The following is a 24,320-nucleotide window of genomic DNA, read 5'->3' as shown; positions in this document are numbered from 1 at the left end:
GCTGGAGTGCAGTGATGTGATCTTGGCTCTCTGCAACCACCACCTCCCAGGTTCAACAGATTCTCTTGCCTCAGCCTCCTAAGTAGCTGGGACTACAGGAGCGTGCCACCACGCCCAGCTAATTTTTGTATTTTTAGTAGAGATGGGGTTTCACCATGTTGGCCAGGCTGGTCTCGAACTACTGACCTTAAGTGATCCGCCCGCCTCGACCTCCCACAGTGCTGGGATTACAGGCCTGAGCCACCACATCAGCTCCTTCTGTTTTTCCTGTGGCCCTCACATCACTGACCTATCTGCTGTGGGTAAATCAGGGTCGCTCTGTGCTTCAGTTTACTTAACGCAACCAGAAGGATAAAAATAGCCTCAGTATTCAGAGGGTTGACATATGGTTGTTTCATTTAAGCCATGCATTTCTTTTATTGTAAGTTTAATTATAATACTAGTTATTAACAAATTATGTCACCCCATGAAAGAGTCTGTCTTCTTAAAAATATATGAAAATGGCTACATCTAGACCATGGAATATTATTCAGTGGAAATGAGCTATCAATCCGTTAAAAAACATGGAGGAAACGTAAATGCATATTATTAAGTGAAAGAAGCCACTCTGAAAAGGCTATGTTCCATACCATTCCAACTATGTGACACTCTGGAAAAAGCAAAGCCTTGGGGACCAGGGGTTGGGGGAGGGAGGGGTTAGCAGGCGGAGCACGGAGGATTATCAGGCACCGAAATTATTCTGTATGACACCGCAATGGCAGGTACACGTCACTGTACATTTGTCAAAACCCACAGAATGTACGACACCAAGAGTCTGTAATGTCGATGATGGACTTTGGGTGATAATGATGTGTGAATATCGTTTCATCGACTGAAGATGAATCGGCTGCAGGGTGTTGACAGAGCAGGAGGCCCTGGGTATGCTGGGTAAGGAAGTCTATGGCACCTCTGCATTTTCTGCTCAAATTTGCTGTGAACTAAAACTGCCTAAAACATAAAGTCTGTTTAAATAAATAAATATGTATGTATGTATGAAAGAATGAAAATTGGTGGAATAGAGAGGCCTGGGTATATCTTTTCTTAGAAGTCCAGTCCATTTGAGTCCAAAGATCTGCCAACAGATCCTTCCTCCATGTCTGAAAAGATGTTGCGTCAGGCAGAGGCGCACAGCCCCAACTGTCTCCAGTGCAGACATTTCTTCAGGCCACTTCACCTTCCTTTGCTTACAGCTCCCTCCAGGCAGCCGCGAGGCCTGCCTGTGCTCATCCTGCAGGCAGAGAACATTGCCAGGTCAGCAGTATACACCGTCCCCTTAGACACAAGGAGTATTATTTAGTCTAGAAACTCTCAAAGGAAATATCCGCTTGCACGTGAAAAATCTCTGGAATTTCTCTGTTCCTCTCTGTCCAACGTCCTTGTATCTGCAAAGCCTCCTTGAAAAGCTCCTGTGCACAACTGCTGCCTTGTTCGGGCCTGACTGCTTCAGACCTGACCCCAGGGCACTGCTGTCCCAGCCAGTGTCATTCAGAGCGGTTCCTGCTCCTCCAAGACGGGTTGTGCCCAGGGTGAAGGAAGGAGGAGGGGTAGTGGGAGAAGAAGGAGGTGGGGGATGAGGTGAAGAAGAGAGAGGGAGGAGGAGGGAGAGGAAGGGGAGGACCCTCTGAAGGTCAGAAGTGAGATGCTTTATAATTTTTTTTTTTTTTTTTTTTTGAGACAGAGTCTCAATATGCCACCCAGGCTGGAGTGCAGTGGCGCAATCTCGGCTTACTGCAACCTCTGTCTCCTGGGTTCAAGTGATTCTCATACCTCAGCCTCCTGAGTAGCTGGGATTATAGGCACACGCCACCATGCCTGGCTAATTTTCGTATTTTGAGTAGAGAAGGGGTTTCACCATGTTGGCCAGGCTGGTCTCGAACTCCCGACCTCAGGTGATCCACCTGTCTCGGCCTCCCAAAGTGCTGGGATTACAGGCATGAGGCCCCACGCCCAGCCCATTTTACAACCTTAAATTCCCAGTCCTTGATTATTTTAGCCTTGTCATTTCTCAGTCTATAATTAAGGTGATGAAGATGTGTTTGGATGTAGAGGATTAAAAAGAAAAAAACTATGGGCTCGTTTCCTGACATCCCCGTCTTAGTCTTGGTCTCTTCCTTAAATTGTTTTTGCTGTGTGTCCCCTATTTCCCCGTTTCTAGCCTTTCTTTACCCCACTTCTAAATTCTCCTTCCTTTCTTGAGCCCCTCTCTCCCTAGAGACAACTGATGGTGACAGATCTGGAATTTGATGGGATCTTGCTATGTTGCCCAGCTGGCCTCAAACTCCTGGGCTCAAGTGGTCCTCCTACCTCAGCTTCCTGAGTAGCTGGGACTACAGGCACCACCATCACGCCTGGCTCAGATCTGGAGTTTTTGACTGGGCATGCCGGGATCCAGTGGAGTGTCCAAGGGCCTCACCCAAATTGTCTAGGAAGGTACATGGCCTTGAGCACTTGCCTTTGCCTTCTGTGTACCATGAAGACAGGGAAACCTGCTTTCCTCCTGTCGCCCTGGCCAGTCCATGCTCCTCACTCCCAGCATTGTTTCTCAGGCCATCTTGTATCTACCCAAGCCGTTTCAGCAGCAAAGACAAAAAGACCACTACCTCCCTACTCCTTTTATAAATGGCTTTTATAACTGTCCTTCTCTTCATGTCAGCAGGCTGAGATAAACCGGACTAAACCAGAAAAGGAGAAGGTGGAAAAAATCCGAGGGAAAGAGGGTGCCCTTTGGAAAACAAGCACTACTCAAGTGCCAGGTGTGAAGGTTTTAAATAGAAACCTGCTTACATTGCACTTAGAACAACAGCAGCTGGCACAGCGAGGTCCCAGTTCTTTTCAGAAGATGAACATTGAACTTCCAGATAATTCTGGGGCAGTCACATGAGTTCACCGTAGCAAACGCTATAGCTTGGTGACCCATTCTGCCTGTGCATCTCTAACTTCCACTTTAGGAGTTTATCTTCCACATTATAGGCTAACCCTCTCACCTTCCAAAACATACACGACGACTGTTTTTCAAAATGTGGTCATACGTGGGAATTTCATGACATCACACCCTTGAAAATGTGAAGCTTCGGTCTTAAAATACTCAATGGGGCAAATAATAAACCTCTTGATTGACAGTTACTTTGCTTAAGGGGTTGGTTTGTATGTTTGTTTGTTTTGAGACAGGGCCTCACTGTCACCCAGGCTGGAGTGCAGTGGATCACGGCTCACTGCAGCCTTAACCTCCCAGACTTAACCAATCCTCCCACCCCAAGTGATTTTCCCACCTCAGTGTCCCAAGTAGCTAGCACTACAGGTGTGCACCAGCATACTGGCTAATTAAAAAAAAAAAATTTTTTTTTTTCAGAGACAGAGTCTCACCATGTTGCCCAGGCTGGTCTTGAACTCCTGAGCTAAGTGATCCTCCCGTCTTGACCTTCCAAAGTGCTAGGATTACAGGCGTGAGCCCCCACACCCAGCCAGGGATCATTTCTGAAACTGACTGGCACATGCTCAGGAGACTGCGTTCAGGAGGCATAATCAAGTATTCATATAGGCCAAGGCTTGGCGCTGCAGTCTCTCTGATCTGGAAATATTTTCCCTTCCAACAGGAATAGAGAGGTTACTTTGGGGTCACTTGCTAGCTCACAAAAGACTTTTTCAAATGAGACGGAAGAAAAGTTCCAATTTGTTGGGAGAACACTCGTGAGTGTTGGGATCACAAAGCCTGGTGAGCCTCCAGCCCTGCTGTATCTCTGGGCAGGGAGGGTAGTGAGCCCCCAGGGCGGGCGGGTGAGCACCACGGGTTCTAGTTGGTGGAGGAGGTGCTGGAGGCCCCTGCTTCCTCCAGGTGTCCCTTACACACACTTTCCAGTCAGACTCTTGGCTGAGGCGCCGGCCCTTTCCCGTGGCGTGGGCATCAGCTCTCCAGCTCTCTCTGCAAAGCCGGTGCGATGGCTGCCTGCCTGCCTGTGGTTGCCTCGCTGACAACTCCGCCAGTTCAACAGCTCTGTTAATGATCAGGGGAGGGTGACAGCATTTCAGATGCATTTCCTCCTAGGAGCTCAGAAAAAGTCAGGAGCAATTGGCCCCAGTGGAGCAAACACCTGGGTTCCTAAGTCATGGAAGGCTCTGCCTTTCCTGGGAATGACCCCACTTTCCCACGTCTGTTGGGAAAGCTGATATATGAAGTCAGAGGGGCAGCCGGGTGGAGGGAGACAGCAAAGTGACATTGCATCTGCCCAGCTCCTCAAACCTCTCGGAGGAATCAGAAGACACAACGGTTCCTTTGAGTTTAAAGAATTTTAGTTCTTCAATCACTGGAGAAACACTTGCAAAAGCATCCAAGACTAGGGCCTGGTGTGCAGTGGGCACGGCACTCAGTAAATGCTGCAGGGTGGACATGCCTGGCACTGTGCTGGCACCAGGCTGTGGCAGTAGGCGAGAGTCAAAAATCCCTGCCAGGCAGAGTTGGCACTCTAGAGGGGGAGGCAGATAAGGAACAAGTAACATGTGCTATTTCAGATGGGGCTAGAAGCCGGGGGAATCACGTGTGGAAGAACATGCATGCAAGATCCAGGGGAGGGGGCATGTGAGTCAAGATGGAAAAGAAGGGAGGGAGCTGTGGGGATGGCCTGGCAAGTGTTTCAGCTGGAGGGAAGGGCATGTGCCAAGATCCTGAGGTGGGTGTGTGTCTGGTGTCGATGGGCATCAGCAGGGCGGCCAGTGCAGCTGTGCCCAGTGGGTAGAGACGCCAGAGAGGGGGAAGGAAAGACCTTGGTTTAGTGCCTGCTATGGTTTGAATGTGTCCCTCAACATCCATATGCTGGAAACTTGATCCCCAATACAGAGATGTTGGGAGGTAGGACCTTTCAGAGGTGTTTAATGGACGATGGATTAATGCCATTATTTCAGGAGTGGGTTCCTTATAAAGGAACGAGTTCAGCCCCCTTTGGTCTGTCTTTCTGTCCCACCCACTCCTGCCCATCCGCCTTCTGCCATGGGATGATGCAGTAAATAGGCCCTCGCCAGATGCTGGCGCCTTGATCTTGGATTTCTCAGCCTTCAGAACTGTGAGAAATAAATTTTTGTTCATTATGAATTACCCAGTCCCAGGCATTCTGTTAGAGCAGCACAAAACACGCTAAGTCAGAGCCATATCTTCAAAAACTTTCCAAAGAATATTCAAGGGAAAAAATAATTTTAAAAGATTATAAAATGAGGTTGGGTGTGGTGTCTTATGCCTGTGAGCCCAGCACTTTGGGAGACCAGGAAGGTCAGACTGCTTGAGCTCAGGAGTTCGAGACCAGCCTGGGCAACATGGCAAAACTCCATCTCTACAAAAAATACAAAAAAAATCAGCTGAGGGTGGTGGTGCGCACCTGTAGTTACAGCTAACTTGGGAGGCTGAGGTGTGAGGATCACCTGAGCCTGGGAGCTGGAGGCTGCAGTGAGCTGTGATCCCACCACTGCACTCCAGCCTGGATGACAGACTCTGTCTCAAAAACAAACAAACAAACAAATAAACATTATAAGATATGACAATAACAATGTTGATAAAACAGGGTACAGAACTGATGGCAAACAACCCGTGTTTGAGTCAGGAACAGGAGCTGACAGAAGGAACATCTTGGGGCTGAGACGGGTAGTGTGAGCTCCTGAGGAAAGCCAGTAGGAGAAGTGATCTGGGACTGCGACTGTCCAGCGGGCCCCATGGACTGTACAGCATGTCCACCCTCAAGTGAGGACAGTTGTTCCGAAATCTCCTATGGCAGTTGGACCGACCCTTAGGATGAGACAGTGAGTCTGCATCCTAGGTTGACAACCCTCTCCTTCTGTTGAGGCCACAGGGAGAGACAGCTCCCCTCTTTACACCTGGGACTGTGTCTCCTCTATGTTGTTGATTCTTGTGTTCACATCAATTGTCTTCGGTCACATTGTTCTCCTGTTGGGAAAGCATGGGGTGTGGCCGTCAGTCTGGTTGTCAACATTGGGGCAGAGGAAGTTTCTTCTTGAATCTGACTTTGCCTCCAATGCCTAAACCATCTCCCACTCTAGATTCTTTTTCTCCATGGCACTTTTCAGATTTTCTTAGGCAAAAATAATCACATCTTACGATGGCCACGATTATTTTGAGATCCAAACCAAATCACTATTGCTTGGCCTCCTCCTAGCTTACCTCGCTCAGGGAGGGAGCCTCCTCCTAGCTTACCTCGCTCAGGGAGGGAAACTGCTGCCAGGGCAGAGACAGCTGCTTCAGACTTGGACCATGGACTTTCGTGCTGCCGCTATCCGATGGCAATAGCTCAGGACTTGGACAAACAGGTCAGTGACACTCCAGCCCTTTGCCACTTCGAGCCAGCGGGAGCTAGACCCCTGGCATTGTTGTGCGGTGCCGCCCTTCCCTTCTGCCCCGAGTCTCCCCAGGAACTCTGTGAACTCACAGATGGCCACTCCATGAATGTGTGTTCTTCCGGAGTGTTCTGAGCACTTGTGACTTGTTTTTGTTTTCATCAGTGTGGGGAGCTGGCTGAAAGGACACTCTGACCTGTGGGACATCATTACCTTTGGAGGTGGCTTCCATGGCACTCTGAGTCACTCTCACACCACACACGTGGAACCATCCTGGGATAAATATTTCTTAAAACCCTACCGTTTCCTGGCAGCATGAAGCTCATGGTGTGCGGGGGTTGTCCAGGAGCGAGGTGTTGCAATACCAAGGGGGCAGGTTGCAGAATGAACCGCTGTGCCAGGGGAAGCTTGGATGTGACCTCATCATGTCAAGGCTGGGTCTGCTTCTACAGGGAGAGGAGCCGGGCCCCAGACAATGCTAGGGAGAGCAGCTGACCTGGGGGAGCTGGGGGAAGGTTGCCCTGGAAGTTGTGACAAACGCCGGTCAGATTCTAGTGGGAATGCTGTCTGCTGACTCCTTTGCTGAAACCCCAGCTGTGCTGGGAACTGACCTCATTCATGAAGTAAACATTGAATCAGATACCAGCAGCCCTAACCCTGGTTGAGTGGAAATAACATGGACGTTTCCATAATTATGAAGCTGCCAATTGGATTTGGCAAGAGAATCTCCAAATATGTCAATCGGAATGAGAGCATTACCTCTTCTTGCCAACTTAATCAGAAGCCAATTGCCTTGTTGCGGTTGAAATTATTTGTATGAAAATGCTTTACTTACATTTTAGTTTTTATATTCCAAATAATGTACTGGAAAGCAGCGTAGTCTAGCAACTGGAAGACAATATTGGGAATCCGTCGATTGGCACCCAGTCCTGGCTACATCTGTGGCTCGCTGTGCCAGCAGTAACCGCACTGAGCCTCGTAATCCTGTTATTGGGAGGCGGGGGCTGGGCGGCGAGGTCCTGTCTCATGACACGATCTTGGTGAGAATCTTGAGGCCTTGTGTTTGTGTGTTCTGCCTCGTGGCCATAGACACTGACTGCAGGTTCACACGGTTCATTTGGGATTACTTAGAGGCTGTGCATCCAAGTCACAGGTTCTTCAGGTTCCGGGTGTCCCTTCTCTCCTCACTCCTTCCTTTGCACACAGTTCTTCCAGATGAAAGAGCTGTTTGTTACTCCTTAGTAGCTGAGACCACTGTTTGCAATGCAGTTTCACAGTCTGGGGGAGAAATCATTTCCAATTACTCCTTTCTTATCCTCATTTATTTATAGAAGCAGCAGAACATTACCATTCGGAGCCTGAACCACGGAGTCAGACAGCCTGAGTTCAAACCCCAGCTCTACCCTTTAGAAGAGGGGTGGCCTGTCTGCGGCCATTGAACCCTGAATGGGCCAGATCTTGCCTCATCTTGGAAGCTAAGCAGGGTCGGGTCTTGGATGGGAGGAGGGTGAACTGAGGCAGGTTACTTAGCCTCTCTCCTGTGCCTCCATTTCCTCATCTATAAAAAAAGGAGTGAAGCCAGTACCTACCTCAAGGGCGTGTGAGAGGAAACAGTTCATTTCTGCAAAGCACTGAGAACGTGGTAAGGGCTCGATAAGGATCACCAGCCTTTGTATTAGCCCATCTGTGCTGCTCTAACAAAATACCACAGACTGGGTTATTTATCGACAATAGAAGTTCATTTCTCAGAGCTCTGGGAGAGGCCAAGATGAAGGTGCCAGCATTTGGTGTCTGGCGAGGGCCTTCTTGCTGCATCCTCAGGTGGCAGAAAGTGGGAGGGCGAGAGGTCTGAACTCACTCCCTCAGGCTCTTTTATAAAGGCCCCACCTCTCAGTACCACTGCTATGGGGATCGGCTTCAGCATGAGTTGTGGAGTGGATACCAACATTCAAACCATAGCAACCTTGGCCGGGTGCAGTGGCTTACGCCTATAATCCCAGCACTTTGAGAGGTTGAGGCAGGCAGATCACTTGAGATCAGGAGTTTGAGACCAGCCTGGTCAACATGGCAAAATGCCATCTCTGCTAAAAATACAAAAATTAGCCAGGCATGGTGGCACCCAGCTACTCGGGAGGCTGAGGCAGAAGAATTGCTTGAACCTGAGAGGCGAGGTTGCAGTGAGCCAAATCGCACCACTGCACTCCAGACTGGGTGACAGAGCTAGACTCTGTCTCAAAAAAACAAACAAGCAAAAATAAACAAACAAACCACAGCAGCCTTTATCATTATTACTATTTTATATATATATTATATAATATATATTATCTATCTATTTTTTTTTTTTTTTGAGACGGAGTCTCGCTGTGTCGCCCAGGCTGGAGTGCAGTGGCGTGATCTCGGCTCACTGCAAGCTCTGCCTCCCAGGTTTACACCATTCTCCTGCCTCAGCCTCCTGAGTAGCTGGGACTACAGGCGCCCGCCACCGCGCCCGGCTAGTTTTTTGTATTTTTTAGTAGAGACGGGGTTTCACCGTGTTAGCCAGGATGGTCTCGATCTCCTGACCTCGTGATCCACCCGTCTCGGCCTCCCAAAGTGCAGGGATTACAGGCTTGAGCCACCGCGCCCGGCCCTATCTATCTTTTTTGAGCCAGGATCTCGCTCTGTCGCCCAGGCTAGAGTGCAGTGGTGTGAACCTAGCTCACTGCAGCCTTGACCTCCCAGGCTCAAGCGATCCTGCTGCCTCAGCCTCCCATGTAGTTGGGACCACAGGAGTGCGCCACCATGCTCAGCTAATTTTTAAATTTTATATAGAGACAGGATCGTGCCATGTTGCCCAGGTTGGTCTCAAACTCCTGGACTCAAGCAATCCTCCTGCCTCTGCCTCCCAAAGTGCTGGGATTATAGGTGTGAGCCACTGTGCCTGGCATATTATCGTGATTACTATTAGTCTGAATAAACAGACAGTACGGAGTGGCCACTTGTACATCGTGTACTGAGAAATTTACAAGGTGTAAATCAGTAACTACATTCCAGGCATGATAAGAAGCCATGTCACCAGAGTTATGACGGATTCCCTGTGTCACTTAAACCAGTTATCTAATTTCTCTTTTAGTCTTTTATCTGTTACATGGGGTTAATGTTTACTGCTCCCTCCTTAGAATAGTCTTGTCTGATTTTGATGTTGAAGGAAAGAAAGGTGACATAATGTGCCATCATTTCACTTGGAGATGATACTGCTGATGCTTATTTTCTTGATGAAGCTCAGGGCTGGAGAGAATGATGCATAACCAGAGGTCCCTCTGGCAGGGCCATGGAAGCTGTTTCTTCAGCTCATGACTTGGGCAGATGCCATGTGTCAGTCTCACAAAGCCCCTTTTCCGCCAAACTAAGCATTTTCCTCATTTCCTTTCAATGCTGCCACAGCTGTGAATGAACTCTGGCCCTCTGTCCATGCCTGGAGGAGAGGTGGCCCTCCCACCTTGCTCCTTCCTGATATGAAAGAAAACTGAACCAGGGCGACAGAACCAACAAGCCCTGGTAGGGAGTGCTGAGCACTTCTGACGTCTTAGGGTGCTGTGAGGAATCATGGAGAATTGAGGAGGCCAAAACCCTGTATTTAAAAAAAAAAAAAAAGTGTGAATTGGATAAACTGAAGGCTGTTGAGCCTCATGTTGATCATGGGCAAAATTCTGGGGCAGAAAATCAAACAAATGGTTGACCAGCACATAGGAAGGGTGATCCCAGAGGTCAATATCCATGACAAAGGGCTGTCATTATGTTGCTTCCACTAAATTAGAAAATGGGGTGAATACTTTGTGACAGTGCCATGACTTCTGACAACAATTTGACCGTTTCTCATGAAATGAGAAAAAGGCTGCTAGAGCTCAAAAGTACATCTCAGTAAGAGACGACAGCCCTTTCTCAAGGCCACGCAACTAATCAGGGCCAGGGCTGGAATCTGTGCGCAGGCCCTGTGTCCCAGGTGAAGGCTCCTAACACAGCCATGACTCCCAGGCATGGTGAGGTTGAACTGTCACAGCAGATGGGACGGTATCATCCCAAGGCTTTCTCTAGTGGAATGCCAAGCAGTTCTGTCCTTGGCCCTACACTCATTAACATTCTGTCAACAGCTTGGATAAGTCCAAAGATAACTGCTTATCAACTGTGCAAATAACACCAGACTGGGAAGGAAGGCCAACACGCTGGGACTGCAGAGTCAGGTCCAAAATTATCTCAACAGGAAGGAATGATTGGTTGAATCCAACAAGATAAAATTTAACTGGAATACATGTAAGGTCCTGCACTGAGCTACAAAACTCGACTGCAAAAGTATAGGATGTGGTTGGAAAACATGTCCAATCTCATAATCAAAGAAACGAAAATTAAGGCAACCATGAAATAATCATTTCCCCTTATCAGATTGGTAATGATTAAAAGAATGAAAACTCCCCATGTTGGCGGGTAAGGTGTGGGGAAACAGGTTCTCTTGTAAATTGCTGGTGGGCGTACAAGCAAAAATCATCCATTCTGGAGGCTAATCTGGAAATAGAGAGCACAAACTATAAAATGCGCCATTTGTCTCAGAAGTTTCATTTATAGAAATGTATCCAAAGGCAAGTATGAAGAGATTTATGTAGAAGAATTTTCATAAAAGCATCGTTAAGAAAACAAAAAAACCACCTTTTTTGTTGGGGTAAGGTGTTCAGTTTGTGAACAGAAGACTTGGAGGCCTTATAAGGGTGGCCTAGAGCCCAGGGCTATCGCCAAATATTTAATGCCGTAAAGAGGAGCTGAGTCTGTGCAGCTCCTGAAGGCCAGACCGGGACTTACAAGAGATATATTTGGCCTAGTGTTACAAAGCAGATTCTAACAATTAATTCTGTCCAAAATGAGGATGGGCTGTCTAGTGCATTCCCAATCACTGGCAGATGGCCCTCTGTCAAGGGTGTGGAGGAGGACAGTCAGAGTTTTTTAGCCATTGGGATAAAATGCTTGTCTTGGTTCCTTCCAAGACAAAGAGCAGTCTTTGTTGCATTAAATCATCAAAACGTACAGTCACATAAGCTGTGTGTGGTGATGCATGCCTGTAGTCCCAGCTACAGGCTAAGGTGGGGGGCATTACTTGAGACCAGGAGTTCCAGGCTGCAGTGAACTATGACTGCTCCTGTGAATAGCCACTGCACCCAGCCTGAGCGACAGACCCTAGCTCTTAAAAAACAAAAGAAAGCCAGGCACAGTGGCTCATGCCTGTAATCCCAGCACTTTGGGGGGCCAAGGTGGAAGGATTGCTTGAGCCCAGGAGGCCGAGACCAGCCAGGGCAACATAGTGAGACCACATCTCTACAAGGAATAAAAAAATTAGCTGGGGGTGGTGTGGCATGTCAGTAGTCCCAATACTAGGGAGTCTGAGGCGGGAGGATCACTTGAGCCCAGGAGGTGGAGGCTGCAGTGAGCTGCAATTGCACCACTGCACTCCAGCCTGGGTGACCGAGCAAGACTCTGTCTCAAAAGAAAAGAAGAAAAGGTAGAATCACCACTCAAGTTGAAAGGAGATAGGAGCTCACATCAGGTTCCACTTCTGGACCCTGAATTCCAGGAATGAAATGAGAAACCCTCCCGCTGCCCAACAGTACTCTTACTGAGCGCCTGCAGGAGAACTCCCATCCCTTACCTGTACCCTCAATCTTCTAGGAGTAGCTCTGTGTATGAGCACCCTGACAGTAAACTTAAGGGGAGCTTTCAGTTGAATCTGAAGAAAAGAAATAAAAGATGAGTGCTCCTTCTCTCAGACCGTTTCCACTGTACTTGGTCTTCCGGAGGACGACACATAGTCAGTGACTCCCTGCTCCAGTCGCTTCTTTCCTCTTTTGCATGAGTTGCATCTAAAACCTTCCAGGACAAGTAGCGATCACATCTGATTAAACTACACCATATCCAGCGCCACCAAATACAGACTCTTTGGTACTTTTGGATGCTTATGCTGGTTTCTCCTTATCACTTATTAAGCCCTTTTTGGCCTCTTTTTCATTCAGTCCTCCCATCAACCGTGTCAGGTGGCCATTATGAAGAATATTAACCAGTAACCCTCTACGGAGCCCTTACTATGAGATGCCATTCAGTGTGTCACCATCACAGTAGCTCTGGAGCTAAGGGGAGCCTCCCTCCAACCCATCTGTGGCCAGAGTAACCTTCCCATTAGAGCAGCAGTCCCAAACCCCCGGCACACAGACCAGAAGCAGTCCATAGCCTGTTAGGAACTGGGCCTCACGCAGGAGGCGAGCGTGATCACCTGAGCTCCACCTCCTGTCAGATCAGCAACAGCCTCAGATTCTCATAGGGGCACGAACCCTATTGTGAACTGTGCATACCAGGATCTAAGCTGCACACTCCTTATGAGAATCTAATGCCTGATGATCTGAGGTGGACCAGCTTCATTCCAAAACCAACCTCCCCGGTCCCGGTCCGTGGAAGAATTGTTTTCTATGAAACCAGTCCCCGGTGCCAAAAAGATTGGGGAACGCTGCATTACAGAATTCTTACCACATCACTACCAATCACTCCCAACAATGGTTCTAGGTGGCTCCTCACCCTCAACTCCCAGTGTAACTCCCACCAAGACCCCTCACTCTGAGCTCAAGCCACATGGGCCTTCCACAGCCACAGGGTTTCTGCACGTTCGTTTCTTTTCCTGAAAGTTTCCTCTTGCTCCACGGCTCCTTTCTATGCATCCTTTGCATTTTAAATAATGTCATGGGCTGAACTGAGTGCCCTACCACTCATACATTGAAGCCTAACCCCCAGGACTTCAGAAAGTGACTGTATTTGGCCTTTAACAAAATAATTATGTTCAAATGAGGCCACTGGAGTGGGCCCTAATCCAGTCTGACTGATGTCCTTACAAGCGCTTAGGACACTGGGCTGGACACGGTGCTCACACCTGTAATCCCAGCACTTTGGGAGGCTGTGGTGGGTGGATCACCTGAGGTCAGGAGTTCAAGACCAGCCTGACCAACATGGTGAAACCCCATCTCTACTAAAAATGCAAAAATGCCTTTTTTCGCTGCCTGACTGCCGCCATCATGGGTCGCATGCATGCTCCCGGGAAGGGCCTGTCCCAGTCGGCTTTGCCCTATCGACGCAGCGTCCCCACTTGGTTGAAGTTGACATCTGCCGACGTGAAGGAGCAGATTTACAAACTGGCCAAGAAGGGCCTGACTCCTTCACAAATCGGTGTGATCCTGAGAGATTCACATGGTGTTGCACAAGTACGTTTTGTGATAGGCAATAAAATCTTAAGAATTCTTAAGTCTAAGGGACTTGCTCCTGATCTTCCTGAAGATCTCTACCATTTAATTAAGAAAGCAGTTGCTGTTCGAAAGCATCTTGAGAGGAACAGAAAGGATAAGGATGCTAAATTCCGTCTGATTCTGATAGAGAGCCGGATTCACCGTTTGGCTCGATATTATAAGACCAAGCAAGTCCTCCCTCCCAATTGGAAATATGAATCATCTACAGCCTCTGCCCTGGTCGCATAAATTTGTCTGTGTACTCAAGCAATAAAATGATTGTTTAACTAAAAAAAAAAAAAAAATGCAAAAATGAGTCGGGTGTGGTGGCATGCACCTGTAATCCCAGCTACTTGGGAGGGAGGCAGGAGAATCACTTGAACCTGGGAGATGGAGGTTGCAGTGAGCCAAGATCCCACCACTGCACTCCAGCCTAGGCAACAGAGTGAGACTCCGTCTCAAAAAAAAAAAAAAAAAAAATGGCCAGGTGCGGTGGCTCACGCCTGTAATCCCAGCACTTTGGGAGGCCAAGGTGGGGGGATCATGGGGTAAGGAATTTGAGACCAGCCTGATCAACATGGTGAAACCCCATCTCTACTAAGAATACAAAAATTAGCCAGGCATAGTGGCATGCCTGTAGTCCCAGCTACTCGGGAGGCTGAGGCAGAAGAATTGCTTGAACCTGGGAGGCGGAGCTTGCAGTTAGCTGAGATCATGCCACTATACTCCAGCCTGGGCAACAGAGTGAGACTCTGTCTCCAAAAAAAAAAAAAAAAAAGAAAGAAATTAGGACACTGGAGACCCCAGCAGCAGGAGTGTGCAGGCACACAGAGAGAAGATCATGTATGTGAGGACACAGAGAGAAGGTGGCCATCTGCAAGTCAAGAAGAGAGGCTTCAGGAAAAACCAAACCTGCTGACACCTTCAGCTTGGATTTCTGCCCTCCAGAACCATGAGAAGACAAATGTCTGCTGTTTAAATGCCCCCATCTGTGGCATTTTGTTCTGGCAGCCTAAGTGGACTTGGACAGTGAAGTTGCCCTCTCAGGGAAGTTCTTTCCCAGCCTGCCTCTTCAGCACCAACTGCTTTTCCTTCATCACACTTACCACAATTCATGAAGAATGTCTTATTTGGGTGAGTGCATGGCTATTGTCTGTAGCCCCTTCCTCAGCATACAGACTCCAGGGGAGCGAGGGGACATTCAGGTTCTCCATTGCGTCTCCAGGAGCTGGTCACCTAGGGGTGTTCAGTATTGTCAAATGAAAGCCTTAGGTATTATTTTGTCCACAATAGAAATGAGGAAACTGAGGCTCAGGAAGGTTAAATAAATTTCTTAAAGACCACAAGGTATGGCCAGGTGCAGTGGCTCACATCTGCAATCCCAGCACTTTTTTTTTTTTTTGAGATGGAGTCTCGCTCTGTTGCCCAGGCTGCAGTGCAGTGGTGTGATCTCAGCTCACTGCCACCTCTGCCTCCCAGGTTCAAGCGATTCTCCTGCCTCAGCCTCCTGAGTAGCTGGGACTATAGGCACCCACCACCATGCTCGGCTAATTTTAGTATTTTTAGTAGAGATGGGGTTTCACCACATTGGACAGGGTGGTCTCAAACTCCTGACCTCAGGTGATCCACTTGCCTCAGTTTCCCAAAGAATCCCAGCACTCTGAGAGACCAAAGTGGGTGAACCACCTGAGGTCAGGAGTTCAAACCAGCCTGGTTAACATAGCAAAACCCCGTTTCTATTAAAAATACAAAAATTAGCCAGGTGTGGTGGCGGGCGCCTATAGTCCCAGGCTACTCTTGGGAGGCTGAGGCAGGAGAATCACTTGAACCTGGGAGGCAGAGGTTGCAGTGAGCTGAGATGGGGCCACTGCACTGTAGCCTGGGCCACAGAGAGAGACTCTATCTCAAACAAACAAACAAACAAACAAACAAAAAAACCCACAAAGCAGCTAAGTGGTAAAGGGAGCCTGGAACGCAAGCCTCTAAAGCTCCAGCTCCTAACCATGCCTTAACCCTTGGATTCTGCAATGCACCCATTCTCCCCACGGACCTGTACTGAGCATCTGTCATGTGCCACACACTCTGTCTCAGAATTGGGGATGGAGCAATGATGAAACAAATTCCTGTCTTCATGCGGAGAGGGACATCAAATAAGATAAAGAACTAAATTAAACGGTTTATTAGAAGGTTTATTAAATTAAATGCAATGGAGCAAAAGGGAAGAGAATGGGAATGTGGGCTTGGGGGAGTCTGATTTGCAATGTAAAACCAGGAGGTTGGTGAAGGCCTTTCTCATTGAGGAACATTTGAGCCAAGTCTTGGAGGAGGTAAGGGAGAGCGCCCTGGGGATAAGTGAGGACGAGTTCCCGGCAGAGGTAAAGGCAAGTTCAGGATCCCAGAGGCAGAAGCAAGCCTGGCAAAATGGCCAATGTGGCTAGTATTAAGTGAGCAAGGGAGACAAGAAAAGAAAGGTCTAGAATAGAGGCCTGGTCGTGTGGAACATTTCTAGCCATGGTAAAGCTTTGGCTTTTACTCTGGTAGTTTTTGCACAGAGGAGCCACATGATACGACTTTTAACAGAATTACTGAGGTTGTTATGTAAATATAGACTGACGGGGTAGGGATAGAAGAGGGACCAGTTAGGCAATTACAATAATCCAGGTGAGAGATGGGGGCTTGGTCTAAGATGGTGTCAGTGGAGACCGGATTCTGGGGAAAGAAGAAAAGCCAATAGGATCTGCTGACAGATTTGACACGGGATGAAGAACTCAAAGTTTACAGCCCGAGAAGCCAGAAGGATTTTTCTAGGCTGGAGCTATACGGATGGGAGTCATCAGCACATAGTCTTTAAAGCCATGAAACCCGATGAAATCATCAAGGGATTAAGTGAAAAGAAAGAGAAGTCCAAGGAGCCAGTGCTGGGGGCACTGCTACATTTAGAGGTCAGGAAAAAGAGGAGAGGCTAGTAAAAGAAACAGAGAAGGTGGGGCTGGGATGGAGGAAAAAAACAAGTGTGTGCACTGCCAAAAGCCAAGGGAAGAAAGTTTTGCGGAGGAGAGGGTGATAAACTGTATCAAAAATTGCTGATAGAGCAGGTAAGAGGAGGACTGGGGAGAGACCGAGTTTGCCTGGAGGGAGTTCAACAAAGTGGGAGGAGAGAGCTGGACAAAGAATATACACTCTTCCAAGGAGTTACGATATTCAGAAAGCGAGGGGATGGGATGGGAGCTGGAGCCACGACAGGGTTCTCAGGAACGGGGAAATCACATGTTTATATGCTGATGGGAAAGATCCCTTCGAGAAGAAATTAAGGCTCAAAAAGGTCAGGTTATCCCGGCGCTAGTCTGGTCCAAACTCTTCTTCCCACCCCTAAGCTACTGAAGTGATACATTTAAGTCTTCCCAGCCCTCCGGCCTTATATGAAATCCCATTAGGGCAGTTTGCATTTTTACTTTAACGGAGCCATGTGATATTTAGTACCTTCGGTCAAGACGCCCCTCAAATCAGTTTTCGGGCTCTGAGTCCCAGCACGGCCTACCGCGCGCTTTCGAAACGCCACCCTTGTCAGCTGACCAGTTCTCCTCCAATCCCGCCTCGGGGGCGGGACTCGGCGCACGGTCTCTGCAGCAACGCCTTAGCCAGACGGTGCTCAGGATTTCGGGACCGCGCGTGGCGCTCTCAGATGACGTCCACAGCCGCGGCGCTTGCGTGACGTAGCCCTGCTCAGGAAGAAGACTCCGCAGGTCCGCAGGTATGAAAAGGAGCACGACCTCGCACACTGCGCATGCGCCACCTCGGGTGGCCTCAAGGTTGCTGTCGGGAGTTGGGTTTGAGGTCGGCACCGTCTGGCTGCTGTCTCTTTAACCTGAACCGGAGAAATCCTCCGCGATGCTGCAGTTTCCGGCTGGCTTTCTCGGAGCCACCTTGCGGGCAGATATCTGAGAATCACAGTTCATTCTCTTCATCTTGCCCATCTCTTATCTCTGCTGGCGAGTTCTTCGTGGCATCCCAGTCTGAAAGTGTTAGTCCAACTCCCAATTTGCTGTTGCCCGCAAGCTTCCTCTAGCAGGCTATCTCCCTTCGAAACAGATGCTTTCAAATCTTGTGTCCTGGAAAGATCATTAACCGTGCTCTTTAGCCCTGGTGTTTGTAAGGGTAACCAGGCTACGACTGAGGACCTGAGAATTTCGGCTTTGAATCAAGTACTTGAACTTTTACCCGTGACTTTTGTTGACTGCTTGTGACTCTTTCTGTCTTCTTTCACATTTTTAGCCAGGATCCAAACAGCTAGCCTTGCTAAGTAAATGACCTCCAGAAAAACGAAGTATCGGCCGGGCGTGGTGGCTCACACCTGTTACCCAGCACTTTGGGAGGCCGAGTTGGGCGGATCACTTGAGGCCAGCCTGGCCAACATGATGAAACCCCGTCTCTACTAAAAATACAAAAATTAGCCGGGCGTGGTGGTGCGCGCCTGTAATCCCAGCTGCTGCGGAGGCTGAGGCAGGAGAATCGCTTGAACCCTAGAGGTGGAGGTTGCAGTGAGCCGAATTTGCACCACTAGACTCCTACCTGATTGACAGTGAGACTCCGGCTCAAAAGAAACAAAAACAAACAAACAACAAGCAAAAATAAAGTATCGCTGTTCTAAAACTTGGAATTCCTTTACGTATTCATTTGCTGACATTGATTAAGCACACATTTTTTTTTTTTTTTTCCATGAGATGGAGTCTTGCTCTGTCGCCCAGGCTGGAGTGCAATGGCGCCATCTCGGCTCACTGCAACCTCTGCCTCCCGGGTTCAAGCAATTCTCCTGCCTCAGCCCCCCAATTAGCTGGGACTACAAGCACCTATTCTTTCCTGGATACCGTGCTGCGCCTGGGGGCTACAGTGAGGATGACATCTGTCTCTGACATCATGGCACATTTAGGTGATTAATTCAAGAAACATTGAAGTCCCAACTGTTTGCTAGGTACAGTTTAGTTTATAAATGCTCATTGAAAGAATGAAGTGTGAACTAAGATCTAGCATGAGGCTGGGATTCGGTTTGAATTGAACCTTGGCCCTGCTCGTTAGGCGCTGTATTAGCTGGAGTGACTTCTGAACCCTGCTGCACATCTATTTCATGATTCATAAAAATGGGCATAATAATGCCTACTTCCTTAACGTATCATGAGAGTTAAACCTCATGCTATGGTTTGGGGAGCCTTTTGTTTCCACTTCCTTATGATTCTTCCCTTCAGAAAAATGAAAAATTAAAAACTCTGTTTTCTCCTTACGCAGAGAACACCACCACTAATAAACTGCCTCCTGACCAGCACATGGCCTTAGCGTTCATCCACAGATGCTCCTCAAATTGTTTTAAAAACAGCTTTTTTTAAAGCTGTTTGTCTGTGAAGATTAAATGAGTTAATAATGTATGCAAAGCACTTAGCATGGCTACTGGGCACAGTGGCTCACGCCTGTAATTCCAGCACCTTGGGAGGCCGAAGCGGGTGGATCACCTGAGATCAGGAGTTTGAGACCAGCCTGACCAACATGGCAAAACCCTGTCTCTAGTAAAAATACAAAAAAATTAGCCGGGCGTGGTGGCCCATGCTTGCAGTCCCAGCTACTTGGGAGGCTGAGGCAGGAGAATCACTTGAACCTGGGAGGCAGAGGTTGCAGTGAGACAAGATCTTGCCATTGCACTCCAGCCTGGGTGACAGAGCAAGACTCTGTCTCAAAAACAAAAAGCAAAAAACAAAAGCAGCTTTTGTCCAGAGGCTGCTTTTTGTGGGTCTGTATGCTGAGGCCAAGTTATCTGTAAGCAGAGCCCTCCCACCTCACCTCCAGACAATGTCTCTAAACCATCACAATTTGAAAGGAAAAGAAATCCCTTTCTTCAAATGCATGGTGACCTGAAGCTAGCCAAGGGCCTGCGAGACTGGGTCGGATCCCCGGTTACTGTCTGAGGAGGGACGCCGTGCTGTAAGGGTTGGGGAGCCAGTGTCTGGCTTCCTTGTCACCACAAGACCTGTGGTTTCCAGCTCTGTCTGCATCCAGGTCCCACTAACCAACGGCAGGAGAGAAAACAGTCGTGCACACAGGCGGACATGCACACACACACCCGGCGCCCCAGACGTGCACAGCCCTCAGAGGAAGTGGAGCACCAGATGTTCCGGGTTTCCTGTTCGACGCTTCCACAGCTGGTCGAGTCTGTGGTTGTGGTTTGTCTGTCTCGCGCTCATGTGAGAGACAAAAGCTGGGCTGACGGGAAACCTCTTCTCTCGGCCCCCACTCCCCAGCTCTGACTGATCAGGAAACCTGGCAGGTCAGAAATTTCCTGAAACACCCAGAGCTGGATTCTCCCACGAAGAAGCTGAACCCCTGACTCCCATCCCTGAGGAGCAGCCCCTGGGCTGATGATCAGGCCTTCCAGAAACTGGGGCGATGAAAACCTCTACAAATATCCTGTTTAGAAAGATCACCAGTCCTGCTGAACAGAATGAAACGGAGGCCAGGTTGCTATGGTCTCTACTCCAATGCCTGGCATCGAGCCGCTGCTGCAAAACACTCAGCATATGAAGGAATGAATGAGGAACAGAGAACTTCACCTTTGGGGGTTGGGTGTAAAAGCCCCAGCAGAGCCCCAAATCCCATAAACAGCTTTGGATTCCAGTAGACAAGCATTTGATGCAACCAGGTGCTGCCGACTTGCTCTGTGACTTGGAGCAAGTCATTTAGCCTCTCTGGGCCTGGCGTCCTCATCCGCAGAATGAGGACAATAATATTTACTTCACAAAGGTGTGAAGGCCCCGTGAGACACCGCACGTGGATTTCGTTGTTTGCCCATTGTAACTGCTCCAGAGAGGCTGCGCTCCCTTTTCTCCTTGCAACACTGCCGTTTGTTTCAGGAGATACTCTCAAAGGGAAGCAAGACAAAACGAGGAACAACCAAAAACACTGATCCCGGGACAACTGCCCGGTGAACAGCAGAGCAAGGGTACTGGTGCTCTTCGCTGGGTGAATGTTGGGAGAAGGGGCTGGAGCCGTCCCACGGTCTCTAAGCTCTGGAAGGGAGCACCCCATGTCCTCCTCTGGGTGTGGAATAGGGTGAGTGTCTTGGGGGTGGAGGGAGAACAGGCAGAGTGCGCTCTCACCCCTTAGCTCTGTAGTGATCTTAATGATTAAGGCTACTGTTCAGTCTGATTTGAACCTGAACAACAGGGACCCCTGCCCAGAGGTCCATCCTTCAGCAGGTTGCACTCTGGCCCCCACCACTGCAGCCGTCTCTGTGAGATGAAGCATCTGCCGCTGAGCGTAGCCATCAGGGCCACTGCCCCTGAAATATGACCGACTAGATTCAAATGTTGACTCTGACACTTAGAAGCTGTGCCACCTTGGGGCAAGTTACTTCACCTCTCTGTGCCTCACTTTCTTCCTTTATAAAATGGGTAAAATAATAACCACACCATTGGTTGTCTATGAAGATTAAATGAGTTAATAATATATGCAAAGCACTTAGCATGGCTACTGGCACAAGGGTCAGTAAATGTTAACTGTTCCACACATGAATGTGTTTGATTCTTACAATGCCCCCATAGGTAGGTTCTGTTATTAGCTGTGTTTTACACATGAGAAAACTTAGGCACAGGAGGTAAAGTAGCATTTGCAAGGTCACACCGATAAGTAGCAAGGCTGAGGCTTTACTCCAGTTCTTTTTTTTTTTTTTTTGGAGGCATCTGTCACCAGGCTGGAGTGCAGTGGCACGATCTCGGCTCACTGCAACCTCTGCCTCCCAGGCTCAAGCGATTCTCCGGCCTCAGTCTCCCGAGTAGCTGGGACTACAGGTATGCACCACCATGCCTGGCTAATTTTTGTATTTTTAGTAGAGATGGCGTTTCATCATGTTGGTGAGGCTGGTCTCGAACTGACCTCAGGCGATCCACCTGCCTTGGCCTCCCAAAGTACTGGGATTACAGGCATGAGCCACTACACCTGGCCTCCAGTTCTTTCTGACTCTGGTGTGTGTGGCTTCACTACCTCCCCCAGTTGCATTTTTTTTTCTCTCCTGGGAGTCCTTCACCTTCACCCCCACTGCCACTCTCACCCCCCCTCCCCACCCCATACTACCCCCACCCCATTGATGCTCAGCGTCTCCCTGCTGTCCAGGATCTCACCACCTGCAACCTCCAGCTGGATTTGCCTTTTCAGATCAAGGTCTTGACTGACGTTTCCCCGCAAAAGCTGACCTTGCAGAGTGACTTCGTACAAGCCATTGTTCCTGGCTGGGAATCACCTGAGTTCATTCATGAGAAGGTCCCGAGTGATCTAGGACTGTTTGTATTTTAACCCAAAGAAATGAGTCTTTTGGGATAATTTTGGGCACAAAGAGCAGTCTGGCAGGGGACACGTTTTTCATTCGTTGCTTTGGTTAGGGAGGTAATCCTTTGGTTCACCCCTAAAATCCCACCGCTCCCCTCCCGCTGTAGAAAGCTGACCAGATGGGAGGAGGCAATGTGGGGCAAGGATTCTCAAACTCAGCATAACTATGGCCTGAGAAACTTAAAAAATGCACATTCCCAGGTCCTGGCTTTCGGTCTCTGAACTACATTTTTTTTTTTTTTTTTTTTTTTTTTTGAGACAGAGTCTCATTCTGTTAACCAGGCTGGAGTGCAGTGGCGTGATCTCCAGCTCACTGCAACCTCTGCCTCCCAGTTTCAAGCGACTCTTGTGCCTCAGCCTCCTACGTAGCTGGGGCTACAGGTATGCACTATCACGCCTGGCTAACTTTTCTATTTTTAGTAGAGCTGGGGATTTCATCATGTTGGCCAGGCTGGTGTTGAACTTCTGGCCTCAAGTGATCTGCCTGCCTCGGCCTCCCAAGGTGTTGGAATTACAGGTGTGAGCCACCGTACCTGGCCAGAACTACATTTTGAGAAATACTGGTTTTGGGGCAAGAGACACAGACCTAGGCTCAAGTACTTTAATTAGCTGTGTGACCTTGAATGTGACCCTTCTGAGCTGCAATGCTCTTAGCTTTAAAACGGGAATTAGGCCTATCTCCTTCACCTCATGGGAGATCATCAGCAAATGTGCTTCATGCCTGTTAAATGCCCTGGCATGTGGAAAAGTGCCATTTTTATACTAGTGCCAACCATGTGTAAAGGAAGGCGCAGACCTGGGCCCAAGCTCAGAGAGAAGTTCCTTAAATCTTTGGGGCTGGATGTAAACTCATCAGCACTATTTTGGGTGATGCCTATTGGCCAGAGTGGAAGGAAGTGTTTTCTATCTCATGCATGCTGGTGCCTCCCAGTGAACAACATGGCAAAGTCTGCAGAGCGTGTCAGGAGCTTGAATCAGGTGTGCCAGGCAATGGTGCAGTAACAAACAGTCCCTGGGTCTCAGTGGCTGAGCCCAACAAAAGCTTACTTCTTGCTCACGTGTCTGTCCCAGCAGGTCAGCAGGCAGTTGCAGCTCTCCTCCACAGACTCACTCAGGGACCCAGGCTGACAGAAGTTCCATCAGCTGTAGCGGCGCCATCTGGAACACACGGCCTCCATGGCTGCGGCAGCTGGGAAACAGACCCTGGAGAAGGGCGCACCAGCTTTTTACTGCTTCAGCCTGGAAATGACACGTATCACTTCTGCTCAATTTCATCGGCCAAAGCTAGCCATATGGCACAGCTGGGAAATGCAGGGGAGCCAACGGCCTATGTAGTGAGCATTATTGTTTCTGCCACAGAAAACTTCCAAGAGTAGGGAGATGTGAGAGCTCGTGGTTCAGATTTCCAGTCTGGGCACAAAAACCCCAGAGAGAAAGGGATGGGAGACTCCTGTGTGGAGTGGCTCCTGTCCCCTATATCCCAGAGAGGCTCAGCTTTCTTGGCCGGTGGAGTGTAGTTTTATTTGTTTGAGAATATGGTTTTTTTTTTGTTTGTTTTTTGTTTTTTTTACTTTTTCTCATCTTGCCTACCCTCAAAACATGGGAAGAAAAGCTATCTGACTCAAACAGCCAGCAGTCTGGTCCAGGCCCCCTAAGATGGAGAAGCGCCATTTCCCAGCAGGCCAAGAAATGCCCCGGGAACTCCAAGGGTTCTGTGGGTCCCGGCATGAGAGGCTGACACAGCCAAGAAGACCCGGGATGAGGCTGAGCAGAAGCTGAGGTGGCATGCCTGGCCGCCCACACTGTCATCCGTCCTAGCACTCTGTGCAGAGCACGGCTGAAAACTCCCCAAATATCTTTGGAAATGAAGAACACTGGGTTGGCACCCGGCAATTTGGGACAGCAGTTTTTCTGGAGCGCACAGCTTGGGAATTTGCCTGAAGAAATCTTTCATTCCTAGAGCATTGGTGGATAAATGGCACTTATTTGTTTAACCTCAAATCAAGCCGCAGCCCCCATTTCTGGGGCTGCTTTGAGAGGGTTGTTTTAAAATAGCTGAACAAGCTGAAAATCATGGGTCTAGGTTGCTGGAATGGCTTTGCAGAGAGCAGCCAGGCTTAGGAAGTTCTTTAATTTTCCATAGAATGTGACTGGCAGTGGTTGGGAGTTGGGGTTTGGGGTAGCTGGAGGGAGGTGAGCTGTCAGAGGAGCAAAGCCTGGGCCGTTCTTCTAGAAGGGTCCATATTGGCTGAACAATCTCTGCAGTGGATTCAACCTGGTGTGGTCCCCTTGGGAGTT

General features: G+C 48.9%; 1 protein-coding gene and 1 long non-coding RNA gene across 3 annotated transcripts; one reads left to right on the top strand and one right to left on the bottom strand.

Annotated features, from left to right (window-relative positions):
• Positions 1–4,829: 4,829 nt before the first annotated feature.
• Positions 4,830–17,252, bottom strand: LOC126953807 (uncharacterized). 2 transcript variants are annotated; one of them, XR_007725363.1, is made up of 5 exons: positions 17,139–17,252; positions 14,765–14,894; positions 12,044–12,121; positions 7,208–7,650; positions 4,830–5,965 (listed from the first exon to the last, which is right to left on the bottom strand). It is a non-coding gene; the product is annotated as an uncharacterized LOC126953807 (long non-coding RNA). The 2 variants fall into 2 exon arrangements; XR_007725364.1 differs by lacking the exons at positions 4,830–5,965; positions 7,208–7,650 and adding an exon at positions 8,700–9,982.
• LOC126953680 (40S ribosomal protein S13-like) lies at positions 13,422–13,963 on the top strand. Its single transcript, XM_050789257.1, has one exon. The coding sequence runs from the start codon at positions 13,452–13,454 to the stop codon at positions 13,905–13,907; it is 456 nt and encodes a 151-aa protein (XP_050645214.1). The 5' UTR covers positions 13,422–13,451; the 3' UTR covers positions 13,908–13,963.
• Positions 17,253–24,320: the final 7,068 nt, after the last annotated feature.

The sequence above is a fragment of the Macaca thibetana genome, chromosome 1, assembly GCF_024542745.1.
Source record: "Macaca thibetana thibetana isolate TM-01 chromosome 1, ASM2454274v1, whole genome shotgun sequence".
Taxonomy (NCBI): domain Eukaryota; kingdom Metazoa; phylum Chordata; class Mammalia; order Primates; family Cercopithecidae; genus Macaca; species Macaca thibetana.
The sequence above is the reverse complement of the archived record's forward strand: the minus strand, read 5'-3'. Positions and strand labels throughout refer to the sequence as shown.

Coding starts and splice junctions, on each gene's coding strand:
- LOC126953680 (XM_050789257.1), top strand. CDS start 13,452: ATGGGTCGCATGCATGCTCCCGGGAAGGGCCTGTCCCAGTCGGCTTTG.